General features: G+C 43.2%; 1 protein-coding gene across 1 annotated transcript in view; it reads right to left on the bottom strand.

Moving 5' to 3' along the window:
• Positions 1-17,949, bottom strand: part of LOC139812375 (uncharacterized) — a 319,731-nt gene that overhangs the window by 201,088 nt on the left and 100,694 nt on the right. The window contains exon 3 of the mRNA XM_071777146.1: positions 5,797-5,886. Within this exon, the coding sequence (XP_071633247.1) occupies positions 5,797-5,886 (90 nt within the window). The remainder of the gene's footprint in view (positions 1-5,796; positions 5,887-17,949) is intronic.

Here is a 17,949-nt window from a genome sequence, read left to right as displayed (position 1 = left end):
TCGGACTTCGGACCTGCCCACGTTCGGCCTCAAACGCGCGGCTCTTTTCCCGCCGTTTCTTCTCGCCCACGGAGGAATCATCGCGGCTAAACGGAGAATCGCGGATCACTCATTTCAATTCCACGGAGGAATACGTACACGGCGATGGTATATACGATAAACTGAAACGGCGAAGTGATGGCCGATAGATAATCGATAAGCGGCGGCGATGCGTCCCGTGTAGGTCGCTATTTGCCTAGTTACCCACATCGCCGCGGCCCGGCCATGTGAAATTGGAAATTAGAAATCGGACAGATAATGTGGGTGCAAGAGATTCCGGGTTTCTAACAATGAGAAATCGCAGCCGGTCGCCAGCCGGCGCGAGGTGTCATAAATCTCGGACCCGGCACGCGAACCGTCGACGACAACGACAACGACAACGTCGACGACGATGAGACGATGACTACGGGTAATCCTACTTCCGAGCGTCCCAGTTTCTTCGTTTCAACGGGCCACGAGATTCATCGATGCAACAACGTTGCAAGTGGGTCAAACGCAACGTAAAGTCCGTAACTTCGATTACCTCGTAACGCGCGCGAAGTAACCGTGCATGCAATGTGCCGGCGTCGCGAGGAGCACAGGTGGCGGATTCGAATTTCCATAAAATGCGAAAACTATTACCGTACGTAATGAGCCTCGAATAAGCTTGATTCACGGCAGATAAAATCATAGCGTTGCTAGCGTACCCAGAAAAAAACTGACCGAATTTTTAAGATGTCTTTTAACTCCTTAGGATGCCTTATCACCGAGTTTCATTTGTATAATTAAATCGTACAATATTACGGAGGAAAATTAATTTTTTACCGAATGCTGATTTCAAATTATCAAGAATCGTTATTACGACGCCGATCGTCCGTAAATAAAGCTCTCCGTGAAACGTGATACTGGATAACTTCTGTTACGGAGAAACAGAGACGCGTCGGAGATCGGACTTGGCCGGAACCGCGAGGCCTTCACCATTAGGGTGCCCGCCGATGCCATTAGCGCCGCTCTGAGTGATAGACGCCAACATTAGCCGTCCGACGACTCGTAACTTTCGCGGCTATCCGCGGCTATTATCCCGCAAGAAGAGCTCCTCCGGATCGGGTCCGATCTCGGCTGCGCCGTCAGCTCCGGAGCTCTTTGCCGAAGGTTCGCCTTTCAGGTTTGCCTTTAACGGGCACCCCCGCGGTCTCTTCTGCATCGCCGCCGCGCCGCCGTCGACGAGGACAACGACGACGACGAGGAGAAGAAGCGAGGAGAGCCGCGGCGAAACGACAGAAGATTCCACGGCTGCCAAAGGCAGGCGACGAGCACGAGGCTCACGAAGGAATCCACGACTATCGGAAGCGATCGCCGAATGCACGGGCAATAATTTACTCCTCCTCCCTCCCGGGGTCTTCCTCCACCCTCGTCGCGGTCGGTTGGCCGGTCGTCGTGTCTTCTCGCGTCTTCCTTCCAAGTTCTCGCGGAACATCGCGCCGCTGCGACTGCTGTGGGAAGAATATCGGGTCCGTTAGGCCCGTTTCACAGGTCGCGGAATTTTCTCCTCCGGTAAGTGCTGGATGGAGAGAAACGAGGCGAGAGTAACGCCGAGATATACGGCGTGTTTAGTCGCCACAAACACACACATCATCATGCCTACTTAATTTAATCCTCTCTTTTAAATAATCGCGGATTTTAGATTATTCCCGTTCTGTTACTTGGCACAATGTAACCCCTCTTTCGATTTTTCAGATTTTATCTGTTGCTATTTCATACACATTAAAAATCATTGGAAATTTCTCAATTTCCACTAATTTTAAATGTGTAGAAATAGCAAGTGACAGTTCCTTAAATAAAAAACTTTAAATAAATACTTGACGCTCTATAAATAAAAGATTTATATTAATTAAGCGTAGTTATTTAAAAGTGTCCCTATGATTGAGATATAAGTGATTATAGGAAGCGCCTGAGAGATCTCGATTTAATCGCGAGATCTCGAGGATCTTTGAGGTCTATAGACATATAATTCTATATTCTATTCTGCAGCATAATAAACGCTTATTGCATCTATTACTGTTTAGCCTGAATAAATATAAATACTTTTACTTCGCGCGGCGCGGAGATACAACCGCGCGTGTCAAAGTCTGTGACAAACAATTCGCGATTACTGGCGGCCGCATTAATCAGCCGTATATCGCCCGATCGAAAATAATTTAAGATCTATTGTACCCGTTTCGCATTGCGCTATCTGATAAAAGAAAATCTGCTTCGCATGAAGCAGGTCTTAATGCTAACCCGCGCGCAGAGCTGCAGGAGAGAATAGCAGTAAAGGCATTGTTAGTAGTGCGCGTCCCGTTACTTTGTTGCAGTTGACAGCGAATAGCCAAAGCACAAGCGAGAATGCCCTACGGCGATGACTATCGATTTCACGGAAAAACCACGCGCTTTTATTCACCGATTAAATAGACATTTCATTCACCATTGACGGTTAAACAGCCACGGCGTACGCGCGGCTTTTAAACATTCGCCAACCATCGGACTCTTGGTAGTATAATTTATTTACGATTCATACCATTTCATGCTGTTTAATTTTATAGCCGAGTCACCGGCAAATATTAGATTTTCTCTCTCTTAGATTTAATACTAAGCACTCGACGACATTCCCATAAAAAACACATTGGTTTCGAAACGCAGACAAACATCGTCAGTCATTGAAAGAATAAGAATGCTAATATAAATAATATAATGTTATAATTAAAAAGTAAAATCTCAGAATATAGTCCGTTTCGTTTTCCAGCGATATATAAAAATCGCGATCGGCGGTAGTTACGTTAATATTTTAAACACGCGCGACTTGCGTTATTCGTTGCGGTAAAAGCTACATTCCGGCAAAGAGCGAAGAGCGGGTTAAAATTTAGACGTCAGAGTGGCGATCGCGTTCCATACGAGTCAGAAGACTCGGAAGGGATTCGTGGAATGATCGCACATGCGAGCTCGCGCCCGCGACTATAAATATTTTGCAGCGGCGCGACACGACGCGACGCGACGTGGCCGCGCTCTTGCGCGGTTACCGGTTTATCCTCGTCGTAATATCGTATCGCGAACAGCAGCCGGTGGAGGAGAAGGACCGGTATCGAGATTAGTTCCGATTGCACCGCCGCGAGACGGAGAGTTATAGGAAGGGCTCTCTCTCCCCGGCTCTGCGCCCGCCGACTCTCTCGGCCAGGCATCGATCCCGGGCTACCGACTGTTCCCCTGCCCGTTAATGAGTCATGTTTAATTGGCGTGGGAAGCCCGCGGCGGCTTACGTCCGCGTAACGGAATTGAACCGTACCCGATGCAACCGGTGCCGCGCGCGAATGCACCCAGGCACTAATGTCCCGTCCGTCCCTCCCTCCCTCCGTCACCCCACGAGAGATGCATCGGCCAGCAGCCGGTCGCGCGATTCTCCCTGGAGACACACACGAGGATCCGGCCAATTCGCCATCCTCCGACGAGAATAATAAGTATAATAAAGGTAACGTGAAATAACATTTTTTTTTTACTGCACGTCGCGCAAAATTGTGTGCTACGAGATGACGTGTTGTTATTATAGTTAACGAGTAATTGTAAGTCGAGTAAATGCTTTCTAAAGTACGGGATTCCGTGACCAATCGCCGACCGGACTTGCAAAAACGCGCCATCAAATTGTGATTTCACGTTGCTCGCGCGTGATTTGACGCGTGCCAGCCGCGAGGCGCATCGACACCGGAAATATTGTCGTAACAGATGGTACGCGTCGCGAGATCGGCTCCGGACATTTGCGCGGCCCCAGGCGGGATTAAAATCCCCCCCCCTTCCCTCGTGTACTCTTTACGTTGATTTTTCTCAATAACTCTTCAGTTTTTGTATTAATGAGATCAACAAAGAGAGATTATTCATCGAATACTCTAGTACACATATCTATACATAAGTTCAAAATATTTCTATTTCTATAACGAATTATTGTATAGCTCTAACTTTCACACCACTTTTTTGTTACCTTCAAATTAACCGTATAAAATTACTGTAACCATCTGCACAATTCTGAGATACCCGTAGCTCCCAATTTGAAATCTATATGCATTGTAGGACTTGATGCGACGAACGACGTTCGTCGACCATGTCCTTCAATGACGTATTGCCATCTCTTAGCGACTATGACAGCTGGATCGCGCGAAACGCGACTGGAGGATCTTGAATACGTTCCCCAGAGCGTGCCAGCGATTCTCTATTTTCGTTTCGTGAAAGGATCCACGATATTTCATGTCACGGACACGAGCGAGAAAGCGTTTTATTACCACGGCTCGCGTATTGCTTCATAGAACGGTGGCGCGTACGTATACTACGTTGCCCTAACGACGAGCTATACGCGAACACTTTGCGGTAGTTGAGAATAGAATCGAAACCAGATCGCGGCGGTCGCCTAATATCCGTGTAATTGGAATTATACACAAATTTACGAGCACACGCTATGCGGAGTAAAATACCGTGAAAAAACACCGCCGATCGAAAACTTACACTCGTTTTCAAGTCAGATTATTGATAGCGATTACGAATATTTAAGTAAGTTTGTATTACATTTAAGATATGTGTGAGTTCTAAGAAATAAAAAACTTTTAGTTAATAGGAAATATTTTTAGAACTTTAAATGTACAAAATTGCATTAAAACAAAAAGCGTGATCGTCTCATTTTATAATAGGCATCTAATTTTCTAACGCAACAATCTTATTACGTGTCATTGCCATAAATTATACAATTTATAGTAAATATTTGTACAGTCTTTCATTCCTCTCATAAATTACAGATATAGACATTTCAGATAAGACTTTGCGATCAGTAGCTTTTCAGAGACAATTCAAATCGCAGGATCCCCTTTTGTCGTCAGGATTCGCGCATTTGCGAGCCGCCGATTGCGTCGTTAGAGCGTAAAGGGAAATGAGTATCTACAAGCGTACTCGCGAGAGGTGGCGGCAATACACGTTTCTGTTCCCTCGTGCGGCGTAATATACATCGCGAATGCCAACACGAGTCACACCCATCATAGAGAGCCTGTGGGTGGCGCCATGTATTCGCGAATAAGTCGTACGACCGGCGTCCTACGACGGTCCACGAGGTGCTTCGCGAAGCGCTCGGAGCGACGAAGCACTCGTTATTATACGTGCACCGTCCGACCGAGGCGAGATTTTATCGGCATGAATAATCGCGCGGAAATTTTAACGTCCGTTAAGAGCAACGACACCTGATCGCGCGAGGATGACGTGTACCTCGCGGATAACTGTACGCAAGTCCCTCTGTTCTCGGATATATTTGCCATACGGCGTGATGTATCGAGAAAAAAATGCTCAATCAATCGTCATCAGACTGTTTCGAATCTGGGGATCTTATGATCGATTGGACTTACAACATCGCATACTAAAAAATCTACATATCTATATATGTACATAATTAATTCTTTTATGTAATTTTTGTGAACCTGTATTCTGATAATCTTTTGGTAAATGCAATATACACTTATACTAAAATATGAAATTTGATTGCCAAAGACTTTAGAAATAAAACCAATAATTTTTTGCCATTAATTTTAAGGATAACAATACTATTATAGAAGAAAAATAAGAATGTTATATAAATGGAAAGCAGCACGCGTAAATAAATATCGTGATGTAATATAAAACGAATTATGCATTCTTGCATCAGCCGGCGAATGTGTCTAATTTCGATGTTTCAGGAACGTCGGAACTGGATTCGGTATAAAATCGGCTTTGACTTACCTCCCTAGACGTCGGTGCCCCCAGAACGCAGGGGCTGTCCGGGCGGCGGGGCGCGCTGGCCCACCGCTTGCTCGAGAGCTCGCTCTCCTCCTGAAACAATAAACGCGACCTGTAATTAGACAAGATGAAGGTAAAGGTGATAGGCGGCGGGGTCTGATGAGCGCTATTATAGCAATCGTAATGGCCGCCTTGGAAACAAAATTGCTCTTTGCAGAAAATTAGCGAGAGGGAAAGAAAGAGACCAAAAGGGGGTGAGGGCGGAATAGTCGCGGCATAGGTCGTGGGTACTGTGGGTAGCCTTAAACACGCGCACAAATCATGAAAAAGGCACGTTGCAATTTATTTAATATCCCACGAAAGCTAGTTGAAGTTTGGAACGTTCCTGGAGCGATTTTTTTTTAAATGATTTGTCCCATTTCTCCTTTGGCATAGAGCAACTTCTAAGTGCCACACACAAAATACATATATAAGAGACCAAACCGAAAAAATTAAGGATTTTCATATTTAATTCGTTATCTCAAGAATCAAGCTGAGGATCTTAATAAAACTGAAAGGATCTAAACACTTTTGATCTCCTTTTAAGATGCAACGAGTAATAATCATCACGGATCACGTAATCATCTGCCGAAGATTACCGTATGCGTAACTTCAAATAAAGTATGATACGACGACATACAAGCGAATGTAGGCACCAGGTTTCGTTTCAACGTACTTCATATGAATGAAGTATATAGCAACCGCAAATTTACGCGCGCTTTCTCTCGTCAATCGACTAGCCGCAAATCGACTCACATTGCAATTACATCCACCGAATATCGCGATGATCAAAACCCGTTAATACTCTCGTGTCCGTCCAGCCTTTAATTTCGACTTCCTTGAATGGAAGTCCGTACACACCAGGTGCGACGACGCGGTACTTATTAACGGTAAACATATTGCAGGATGTAAATCAATTGTCAAATTAACAATCGTTTCTCATGATAAGTACGCGATAAAATACCTCTTGCTTCTGCAGAAGTAAGCCATTTAGCATTAATATAAAAAAAGTGACTGATGTCATTATATATTTTTTATATGAAATTAAAAAATACCAAGATAATAAGATAACATAGTTAGTTGTATTTTATAAAAGTGTAAAAATAGAGGAAAAAAGAGTAAAATCATTCTAATAAAATACATAATTTTTATGTCTATTAAAAGAACAATGAAAATGACGAATAATCAATTGACGTAAATCAGTTGCCAAATTAAAAATTATAAAAGTGTAAAGATAAAAGTAAAAAAGAAAATATACCTCTAAATAAAATTATTCTAATATAATACATAATTTCTATGTCTATTAAAAGAACAATGGAGATGGCGAATAATGTTTTAGAATACCTGGAACAATATTTCTTCTCCCACGTACAGCAAGATAAATCAGTGCGGCAATATACAATTTAGAATAGTGCTCTGCGACACGATTGAAGCCTCGCGGCACGAAATGGCAGGACAACGCTAATGGATCAATTATGCGGATAGTCATTCGGAACAAAACGGAGATTCTGAGAGAGAGAGAACTCTCTATCTCCTTCCCTCGGGCCTACCACACAGTGTACGCCAGAATAATTAAAATCACATTTCCGTATAGTATCAACGCAAATTCTCATTATACTGCTTTGACAATGTTTGTTCTGGAACGCTGCTTAATTGATTAAATTTCAATAAATATTATACTGCAGACTTAATGTCTTTGGTACAAGTTTTAAAAGTGTTAAATTATGTATGATCTATTACAAATACGCTTCAATAAATGTATATTGATATAAATGTTTATTGCTGTTAATCAAACAGCTGTTGCGACATAAAAGAATATATAGCTATGGGATAAACCGGTTGAAATAAAACGATGAAACTAACTCAAACTGCAGAATGTTAGTCTGTCGTGTACATACCGAGTACATACGAGTTGCGATAGTATCTGGCGTAATGGCGGTTGATACAATCCGGAACGGTGTTTCGCCGTATTTACGTGAAGGCGACGGGTGTCTTTCGGCGAGTCGGCGCACACGCGAGCGCGGTTATTAAAACGTTAAAACAATTACCGCTCGGCTCGTGACATACACGAGCCGAGGAAAGAGCAAGAAAGAGAGAGGAAGGAAGAGAGACTCAAGAAAGAGGGAGAAAGAGAGAGACAGAGTGAGTTAAAAGCAACGGCGAGGAATAATTGCGCCATCGTTTCTTGCCATCTCAACCGTATGTACGACAAACAGCGACGACACCCGCGACGAGCGAAGGCGACGATGCATTATGGTGCACCTCGGCCGCACCGCTCGCTCTCGCGAAAGGCGAGACCACCCGCGTTCAATGCGACAATGAAACAATCACGAGATACAGATTCGAGCGCGAGGTGATCGACGGTGGGAACACCGCGATCGCGTTATTCGCGCAGTTTTACGTCTTCGACTTTGGCTTGCGCAACGGCTGGCACGTTAATTGGCTGCTTTTTCATAACGCGATCTACGGAGAGCCTTAATATTTTCTCAGCTAAGATCGGAATACCCGTTGTTTTTCTATAATAAAGATTTTTTTAACATTTTTTATTATCCTCTACTTCAAAAGATCCCTCTATTTCAAGGAATAATCTCTCTCGCATTTTCTTTGTTTCATTTCATGAAGGCATTATTATCATTATTACATTATACAGATTACTTTCTTATTAATTTTATTATTATTATTATCCCGCAAACACAACTATGCTGGATTTACGAGAGACCCGTTCCTGCAAGACAAATTAACTCGTTTCTTCGTCATAAAGTTAGAGTCTATGTGATTTAGAGGCGTAGCTAAAGGGGCAAAAATGGATTGCGTATAGCATACGTTATATCGCACCGCAAACACGCCCGCAAAACGCATGATGCGTCATTATCGTCTCCTTATTATTACATATTGCATTATTACAACGAGCGCGCGAGCGCTACTTCGGGCATTACTTTCGCTAGATTTCTCCTATTTTCCGTAATGCCGCGTGATTGCGTCGCGGAAATTGAAATCGGCGGCGCCTTTGGACACGCCGAACTTATTGAAACGAGCACCGCGCGGAAAAAACCGCGCACTGGTCCAGTCTCGTTGAGAACGAAAGTTCGCGGGAACGGCGCGGCGGCGACGGATTTGCGCTTCCGCGATGGTAACGAGAACGCGTAAAAGCAGTTCACGTATCCCGGCCCTGGTACGACGACCCCCGTTGTATATAGTTTAATACGAGATCCGACATACCACTTACGCGGCACGTCGCTCGTATTACAATGTCGTTATTTGGATTTGCGTGGGCGCCGCCGTATAAACTCGTTGATAGAAATGTGAAACATCGCGAAGCCAGTTCCGCAGTGTTCTGCACCCAAAAAGGGATACGAGCTAAATACATTCTCGGAGGTCTGCGCGTTCAGCACGTGGACGTAGCACACGTTTCTATGATGTACTTTATTTAAGACAGGTAACGACGGAAACGTCACGCTTAAGCCGTATATCTTGCTGATGATATAAACCTAATCTTGAAAATCTTATTAGAAAAGACACATTACTCTAAATTATACTCGTACCTTATATAAACCTGAATGGGAGAAAGATTTCAGCTTAAATAAGATTTACCTACATTCTCATTTGAATTTAAATGAAAGGTTCATAGAGCGTGAAATTTTTTTACTTTTTATCATGTATATAAAAATTTAAGTCGCCATTATTTAAAGCTTGTTATTTTATATTGTTATCTGTTATTACGCTGATTAATAAGATATTAAAAAGATTTCTCTCGCGTACAGCGAACCTTCATTGCGTAGGATTCAATTTATCGCGCTTAAGAGTTTGATTTATACGACCAACCCTTGAAATAAATGACGATTTTATTTACATTAAAAGATATGGCCCTTTCTGCATGTATTTATGATATTCGTGACACGCATCCATGTCGCCCACACCTAAAACCAGCTCTGAAATATTCGCCACTCACGTCACGCTCTTCGTAAAGTTCTTCGCTTTGTAACGATAAAAAAGTTCTAATTAACTCGCGGAAAGACCGAGGCAAATTGCGACAACTGATGTCTCGTTCTAATGACGCGATGGATAGAAGATTGTTAAGCAGACAATAAGATTTCTTTCAAACGCAAAACGATTAAAACACATTAATAGGACAAAAAAACATGTGTTTATGCAAACGCAAGTACAATTAACATTGAATCGACAATTACATGCAAAGTAGACTCCACTTAAGAGTCATCGGAGAGATGGAAAAGAGGAATTTTTTATTTAATTTACTGCGTGCCAATCTTAACCTTTATGTTGTATTATCAGCTGACTTATGTCCCGATTAGCGTCGAGAATCACGCATTGCACACGCATATGGCACACGCACATCGCGTTCGTTCCCGCTCGTTCCCACGCCGTCTTCCGATCGTTAATAGATTAGAGCTTCGAAAGCTCGAGCATTCTGGCAAGCGTGTTTCCAACGCGCGTCGCCGCGTAATCCCTTTCGCGCGCAGTGTGTGAATTACGCCAATCGGGCGCACCGTAAATTATAACTTTCGGTCATAAAAGCGGAACTATGAAAGTGATTTGCAACGCGGTAAGAAGAGAGAGATATCTCTCCACCTCTCCCATCTGCCCGATTACGGTTTTTCGCGCAAGCTGGACGAAGGGGAGGGAACTCCAGAAATAATGTATGAAATCATCAAAAGGGGAGTGCGAAACTTATGCGAAACCTGTGAGCGAGTCCATTTGCGTCCCTTCTCCATTAACGTTCGGTATAGCTCGACTAAAGGGGCTTTTACGTAACGTCAGATATTGGTGGATTATTTATAAGTTCGTATCATTAATCGCGTTCAGTCGCGTTTACGGCGCCGCGTCTGTATTTGCGATTGTAACTTGCTCACTTGATTGAAAAGGCGAATGCGATTAAGTTAGCCGAATCAATCTCACATCGTCGCAAAAAGTTAATTACATGCTTCGCTACGGAGATAAATTCATTTAGTAAATATTTATTAACACTTCATGTAATAGTCCGATTGCGTAATGTACTTCTTTATAATCTTTTTTTTTTTTCCCCATTAGTTTTGTACGACTTTTTAATATGATGTTGTAACATGATTAGAGTATATAATTTTGGTGTACTTTATCTATTTATGTATGAAAGGCTTGGGAAATCATGGAGTTACACATGTCCGGTGTGACAATCATGATTTTTGCACCGGTGCATTTTGGTGGCAACATTAATTGTACAACCGCGCTTACCGCGCGCTATACTGCAATTATATTGCAACGCGGCTAGAAAGTCGGTCGCGAGGTCCGATTGTGCACCAAATTACTATTCGCCTCGCCGAGTGTAAACACGTAATTACATTAAAATCACATTAAAATACGTCTCGGGTGTTGCAAAATTAACAGTTATGACTCATAAGCGGCGTGTCTTAAGGCGGACACCGTTTCTTCGCGCTCGAGTACATAAAGTCGGATAGTGGACGCTAATAGTCTTCGTTTAATTGCCCCTTGTATATAAGACGATCTTTTACGCGGCGATGTTACCTCCTCCCATATTTTTTCCTAAAGATTCCTACGCCATGGACAATTAATGTACAGTATGATCGTCATTCAACTTCCCCGAGAAAACAATTTCTTCTCTAATAAATAAACATGGACAATAAATGTTAAATGATAAAAGCAAATTGTAGACATTTTTACTTTCATACTTTCTACGTAAAATATAATATCAAACTTGATCGATTGATCTTGCTTTCAGTTAATTTATTTCCTTTTCGTTTCAATGTATAATTAAAAAAGTGACTAAAATTAGCCGTATAAATTGATAAAGGATGACGTTGGTTCTGGGATATTTGCTCGTACAAAGGAAACAATAAAATCGCGGTAAAAATACGATTCGTTACAAAGAGAGGCACAATGAGAAAAAGAAAACGAGCGAAAAAGAGGCGATGTATAAGAATTAAACCGCACCGTGTAAATTATGCGAAACGTGAAAATGTATGTGCGAGCCACCTAAACGTTAGGCGCAACTCGCACCTGCCTTCCAAACGGCGGCACAGTGTCGGGCCGCGATTTATAAGTATCGATACAAGAAGTTTCCCAGCGGGGCGGTTGGGGCAACGAAGAGATTTATATCCGGGTAATATCAAAACAGAAATGTGGAATGCGAAGGGGGCTACCGTGCGCCGAGTCATTCAATAAAGAGAAACAATGGAGCCTCCGGTGATTTACGAGGGCATTACTAGCGACCCACGTACACGTTTCAGATCTACATATTATACCAATATCTTCGATGTGTTACTAAACGAACGCTACCGCTATATCCGCCTGCACGTTCTCCGCACGGCGCACAAGTTCGGTCTCCATGTTGGTAAGTCGCGTGACTGGTCGCGCGGATCCTTGTTTCCCAATTTTCATCCTCGAAATGTCTCACGTGTCGATGAAATAAGAGTATAGTCGGAAGTTGACATCTTTCTATATAGTTATTATTGCCTTGCAAAAAGCATCAAAAGGTACAGTTTATTCTAAAAATTTGCTATAATAATAGTGAATAAAGTTCACTATTAAGTTTTTTTTTACTAAATATAAATTCTTCATTTTAATATAAAAACTTAATAAAGCCATCCAATCTTCGTAATAATAAATTGTTACGTTTCAGAAAAAGAATTGTAGAAACTAATATATAATAGATGAATAGTAAAAATATTTTTTGTATCATAAATACAAGCTTTTAACATATACACATGATGCTTGGAAATATAGTCATCGAAGATGAGACCATATGACGCAAGATAATACTCCATTAATTTCTGATTACGTATACCGATCGCCTATAGGCGTTCGGCATCGCGAGGATTAAATAGAGCCCAATTATGGGTTCTCCAAAACGATGTTGCAAATATTGTGATATCGCAATGGCGCGTTATATCAAAACGGAACGACTGCGAGGCGATTCGCAGGTGAAGGGAAAAAAAGAATAAAGAGAGGGACGGAAGTGAGCCCCCAGGACCTACCGTATAAATCATGAGGATACGGTTAACGCAATAAGGCGCACATAATGATGACATATATCATCGGACTAATAGTAGGCCCGCGACACGATCACGCTGGGAGAGGAGGCGGGGGCCGAGAAACCGCCAGCGCGCTGCCTCCGACTGTGCGGGCGCAGCCGATCGTTTCGTATAGTTATAAGTCGGCCGGAGGATCGGCCCCGAAATCGGATAATTACATTCGTTAAAATAACTGTGGCCTGTGGATTCACGTTGCGCTCTCCTTGCGCCTCTCTCATAACGCGCCAACTTTTTCTGCCCGATACGAATTCAATAAACGACGACATCGAGGACGCTGGTTACGTTTCGAAAATGCCAACGAAATCCAGATAATAAAGATGATTCATGAAATCGATTTAAAGAATAATTCGTGCAATTTCTCTTCAAACAATTTACGAACGCGTGAAGTTACAAGAGTGACCGTGAAGTTAATGCCGCGAAGTTAATGCCGAAGCGCACACACATGCGAGCTCTCACTTCGCGGGAACGGTTTCTTTTCCACCGTCTGCGATTTATATTCCGGCCAAGAATCAAACGACGAGCATTTGATGGGCTCGTTAATTTTCACGATGGGAGAGTCGGTAGGATGGCGACGGTCTTCGTCTGGCGCGAACGGGCGCTGTATCATTCGCGGCACTCGGTACCCGGGTCACGAATGGAACCAGGAAATTGAGAGATAGCCCGGCTCCTCTCGTACGAAGATAACCGCGCGGACCGCGGACCGTCCGCGTACCGACTGCGACGCTAATTGGAGCCTCGCCGAACGATTATGTCCTCCTCGTTACAGAGCGAAAATGCGCTTCTGTTTAACGACGGGAAAAAACGCGGCCGGGCGGACAGACAAAGAGGGACAGTCCGTTCTTTCGCGGGAGGAGGCGCGGAAACGTGGATCGCCGTGCATTATAAAAGGCAAACGCATAAACCTGTCGAATACGAGAGACCGCAATTTTCCCCGTGACGCGCCTCGCTTTTCTTACCAATGCAACGGTGAAAGTTTCACGCCGGGTCTTCCGGACAGCGAGGACGGCGCGGCGCGGAGGGAGAAAGAGCCACACACGTTCGCGAAACTAGACGTCGGAAACGACGCCTAGGCCGCACGTACGCGCGCGAGCAAATGCACATGCTGTTACGTACGTAGAATTAGGCAGGAGAGTACAGTTGCGCAAAAGAGGCGAGAGCAACGGCACGTGTTCGCGGAATTGTAGAACAACTCGCGCGCGTCGGAGTTTTCCTCGAGACATTGGTTTATAAAATTAGGAAGAAATAATAAAGGAATATAAATTAGATAGAGTTAAAGGAAAGATGTTGAAACATTTATAGAAAGAGAAAAAAACTAAAGTAGAAAGAGTAAATAGGATTAAGTATGGGTGCATGGATGGTATAAAATAATATAAGTATGAGTTATGTCAATTTCTACCAATGTAGATTAACTTTAATCTCGATATAACTTGCTTTTCATCTTTTTCTAGTTCTAAGAATTAGACAAAGATGGAAGATAAGTTAAGTCGAGATTAAAGTCAATCTACATTGATAGAAATGGACATTAAACTATTTATCGTAAACCAAGTTTACTTGTTGGCGTAAGCTGAAGCTAATAAAGATTGAATATATTTTTTGATTAGCACGAATATATTTTTATAGCGCTATGTCTCAAGTATGTAAGTTGAGCGAATCGTGCAAGCAAAACACGATGTATGGTGTCAGAGTCGATGTAAGTACATGTGAGCGTCGTTAGGCACCAATTTCCTTTGATCGCGCTGAACGAACCGTGTTCGAAATAACGTCGGAGCAAATTGCGATGCCAATCGATCGATCACGCGTTAAATACGAACGGATAACAGCTCGATCTCGTCGCGTCGCCCTCGCCCTCGCCATCGGTGATGCACTCTTCGCTCAAGTCAACGATGGGGCTTTCTCCTTTTGATTTCTCCGGAAATGTCGATCGATTCCCCCCCGGTGCGATCGAATTAACGAGTAGTGATAAGGCGTGAAGAAACTCGATTATCAGATAAATGCGTGACGGCCGAAAGCAGAAGGCTTAAAACAAGATACACACATCAACACGATTCACTTCACCTTAAAATTTTAAATAAAAACAATGTTTAAATATCAACGTTTAAAAAAAAATGAAATAATCAAATATCAATTTTTATAATTCTCTGAAAATATAATAACTGTCTTTTATTGTGCGCGAGCGTTGATCACTTTCTCTGATTTAAACCACTCGACAATTGCATATTATGAATATTATGATACGGAAATGCATTCCCGGCCGTCCAAGCGGGTGGTCTACTTGCGATGCATCCCAATCTGCAGGAAATCAAAAGTGGCGCGTTAAAAGTCCCGAAATTAACTGCGCGTGTGCGCTCAATCGGCCGTAAAATCGCCCGTCGGCATTTCCCAGCTGGCGGGATAATTTTCTCCGCTCTGCGGGGTGTGGAGCGATCGGCGCGGTGCATGGAAGGAGGCGGAGAGAATCGCGTACGTGGATAAAATCTTTACGATCGCGCCGCGTTTTCCGCCTGTTGCGGCCGCGCGAGAGACGAATAATTACAAGGGAGGGCGGGCGGTCGGAGAGCGACGGACGAGATCGCACGGACGTGATCTCAGACGAGCGGCGCGGCGGCGTAATGCGCGGAATGAGCGTGTACTCTCGCGCGAGCGAGAGACGCCGCGCTGCGCGGCCACAGGCGAATTGTGACACCCCGTTTACGAGGACATGCACGCGGATGAGTTCGACGAGGCTCCAGCGACGTTTAAGCGCTATGATATACCGGATCATTGGGCGGCCCCGCTTTTATACCCGAGTACCGAGTACCGAGATGCGCGCGTTAGTCGGCTAGTAAAGGTCGAAATGCTCGTTACGTTTATTTTAACGGCTTCGGAGTCGCGCGCGTGATTGCACCGAGGGGTATAAAGCGCATTTGCGCGCTCCGTCCGCGTAGAATTTAAATAGCCGGCTGTTGGAAGCGTTAATAGGCGCACACTCTCGCGATTATGGCAAACAACCGGGATGGTATATCGCCGGGATCGCGAGCGTGCGCGATAATTACGACGTTTGCGTTGCGTCGCGTAATAAATGTTAACCCCCAGCCGGTCTAAAAGTGAACTCGATGTATACAGCGCCCGCGATTTATGGCAAATCTATGTATATTTTTTTTAATATTTGTGTACGAGTATTTATTCGCGTAAACCCGATGCTTTTATCCGCTCGATGCTTTTATAAATTATAAGAGTAAGGGAAATATAATTATTTCATAGTTCGTACATAATTTGTATTATTAGTTTGACGATAAATAGTTAGAAATACGTAATATGCCACCTAAAACTTCAACTAAAATTATTTCCAAGAACGAAAGTTAAAGAGACTGATTATTATAATACGGCTATGCTACCTTAAATAAAGGGTTAAGCTCTATGATTAAGAATATTTATGGCAAAGGTTGAAAAGAAAGATTCGCAATATATTTGCTCAAAAATTCGCGAGTCCGTCGCCCACATTTAGACTTTATGACCATTCTCCACTGATCTTGAACTTAATTTTTGCTCGGCGTAATTATGGGCCCCGGACGGGTACCTTACATCTTTTAGTGCCAAGCAGCACACGATGGAGTTTTCGCCATTATATGGCCGCATAAAGCGATGCACACCCACCGCTTTGGGTGCAACAATGTCTCTTAGCCTGACAAAGGCGCCACCACGTTATATACTGTCTGCGAACCCCGCGAGACGTTTACTTCGACTTCGACTTGAATCCACAAACAACAATGACTTTCTCCGCGCGTCGAAAGGAGGAAGTTAAACGAACCTACAACTATTCATCGCTAGCGATGCCCCGGCGCGTCTCTCTGAAAAATGAATTATTTATTTCACACGGAACTGGCCCAGCCACATCAACCAATGGGTGAAAGCGCCGCGGACCAGTTCGAACATTTCTACGAGACGCGGGGATCAATAGATTTGCTCTGAAAAAACGTAAAGATCAAGTTTTAGCCACTAAAAAATGAATTGTGTTACTTCCATAATATATAACAAGTTTCGATAACGTTATAATTACAGAAAAAATACAAACGTGAGCTATGTTTTATTGCTGATGATGCAAATATAATTGGTTAGAAATATATATCACAATTAAACATTATTTCAAGATTATCAATCAGCTGTATAAAATATAATTCAGTATCGAGATCTTGAACCATCTCCGCGAATTGCGTGAGATGCAATTTGAATGCGTCGGTGCCTCATCTCGCAGAAGACAGCAGGCAGCCAGGTGGAAGTCTCTGAATGATTTATTAACGCTAGGAAGAGGAAGCCGGTCTATCTATTAGATCTATTAGCACCTTGGACAATAACAGCGCCGATCTAAGTACTTAAATAACCTGCATGCGACTTACTCGCCGCCCACGTGAACTTCTTATGGCCGTTATGCGCTGTCTCTTTCTCCCTGCCTGTCGTAGCCGAGTATCGATTGCAAAGATGATTACACATCGAGGGAAACTCTATTACTCGAATAAACGATCCGAGACAAAGACGATAAAAAATGCGCTGAAAATTTTATCGACGCTTCTTTCGACGACTATTACTCATTTAAATATTTTAATATTTCCATTGGTTATAGAGTGCGAAAGTTTTCCATAGAAAAATCAGCAGAAATTAAAATGTCACCTGTTTCACATAAAATTTTTTTTCTTCGAATCTTCAACATAAATTCTTAAAAATAATGTGTTTCCAATTTGCCTTGATTCACCTTGATTTTTCGCGTGCAATAGATCGCCTTCTGCGACAATAGAATTGCATGATATAAATGAATTGGATTTCCTGCTATTAGTATTTACCAAGAACGGTAATATCACACACACATTCCTTGGACGTTTTATAAATTGAATTTTATAAATCCTTATATTTTTCTCATAGTTTACATCCCTAAATTCTCAACGTTGGCATCGCGTTTCGATCAATAATAACTGCGCTACGTGGTGGCAACGCACTCGGCAACGGAAATCGAGCTTTCTCAAGAAGACGGACACGAATCGAAAAGGTAACGCGACGACCGGCGCCGTCCGGCTACGAGCGCGATTCGCCGCGGCGCGACGGC

This window comes from Temnothorax longispinosus, chromosome 4, assembly GCF_030848805.1.
Source record: "Temnothorax longispinosus isolate EJ_2023e chromosome 4, Tlon_JGU_v1, whole genome shotgun sequence".
Taxonomy (NCBI): Eukaryota; Metazoa; Arthropoda; class Insecta; order Hymenoptera; family Formicidae; genus Temnothorax; species Temnothorax longispinosus.
Note: the sequence above shows the minus strand (reverse complement) of the source record. Positions and strands in the feature narration are given on the sequence as shown.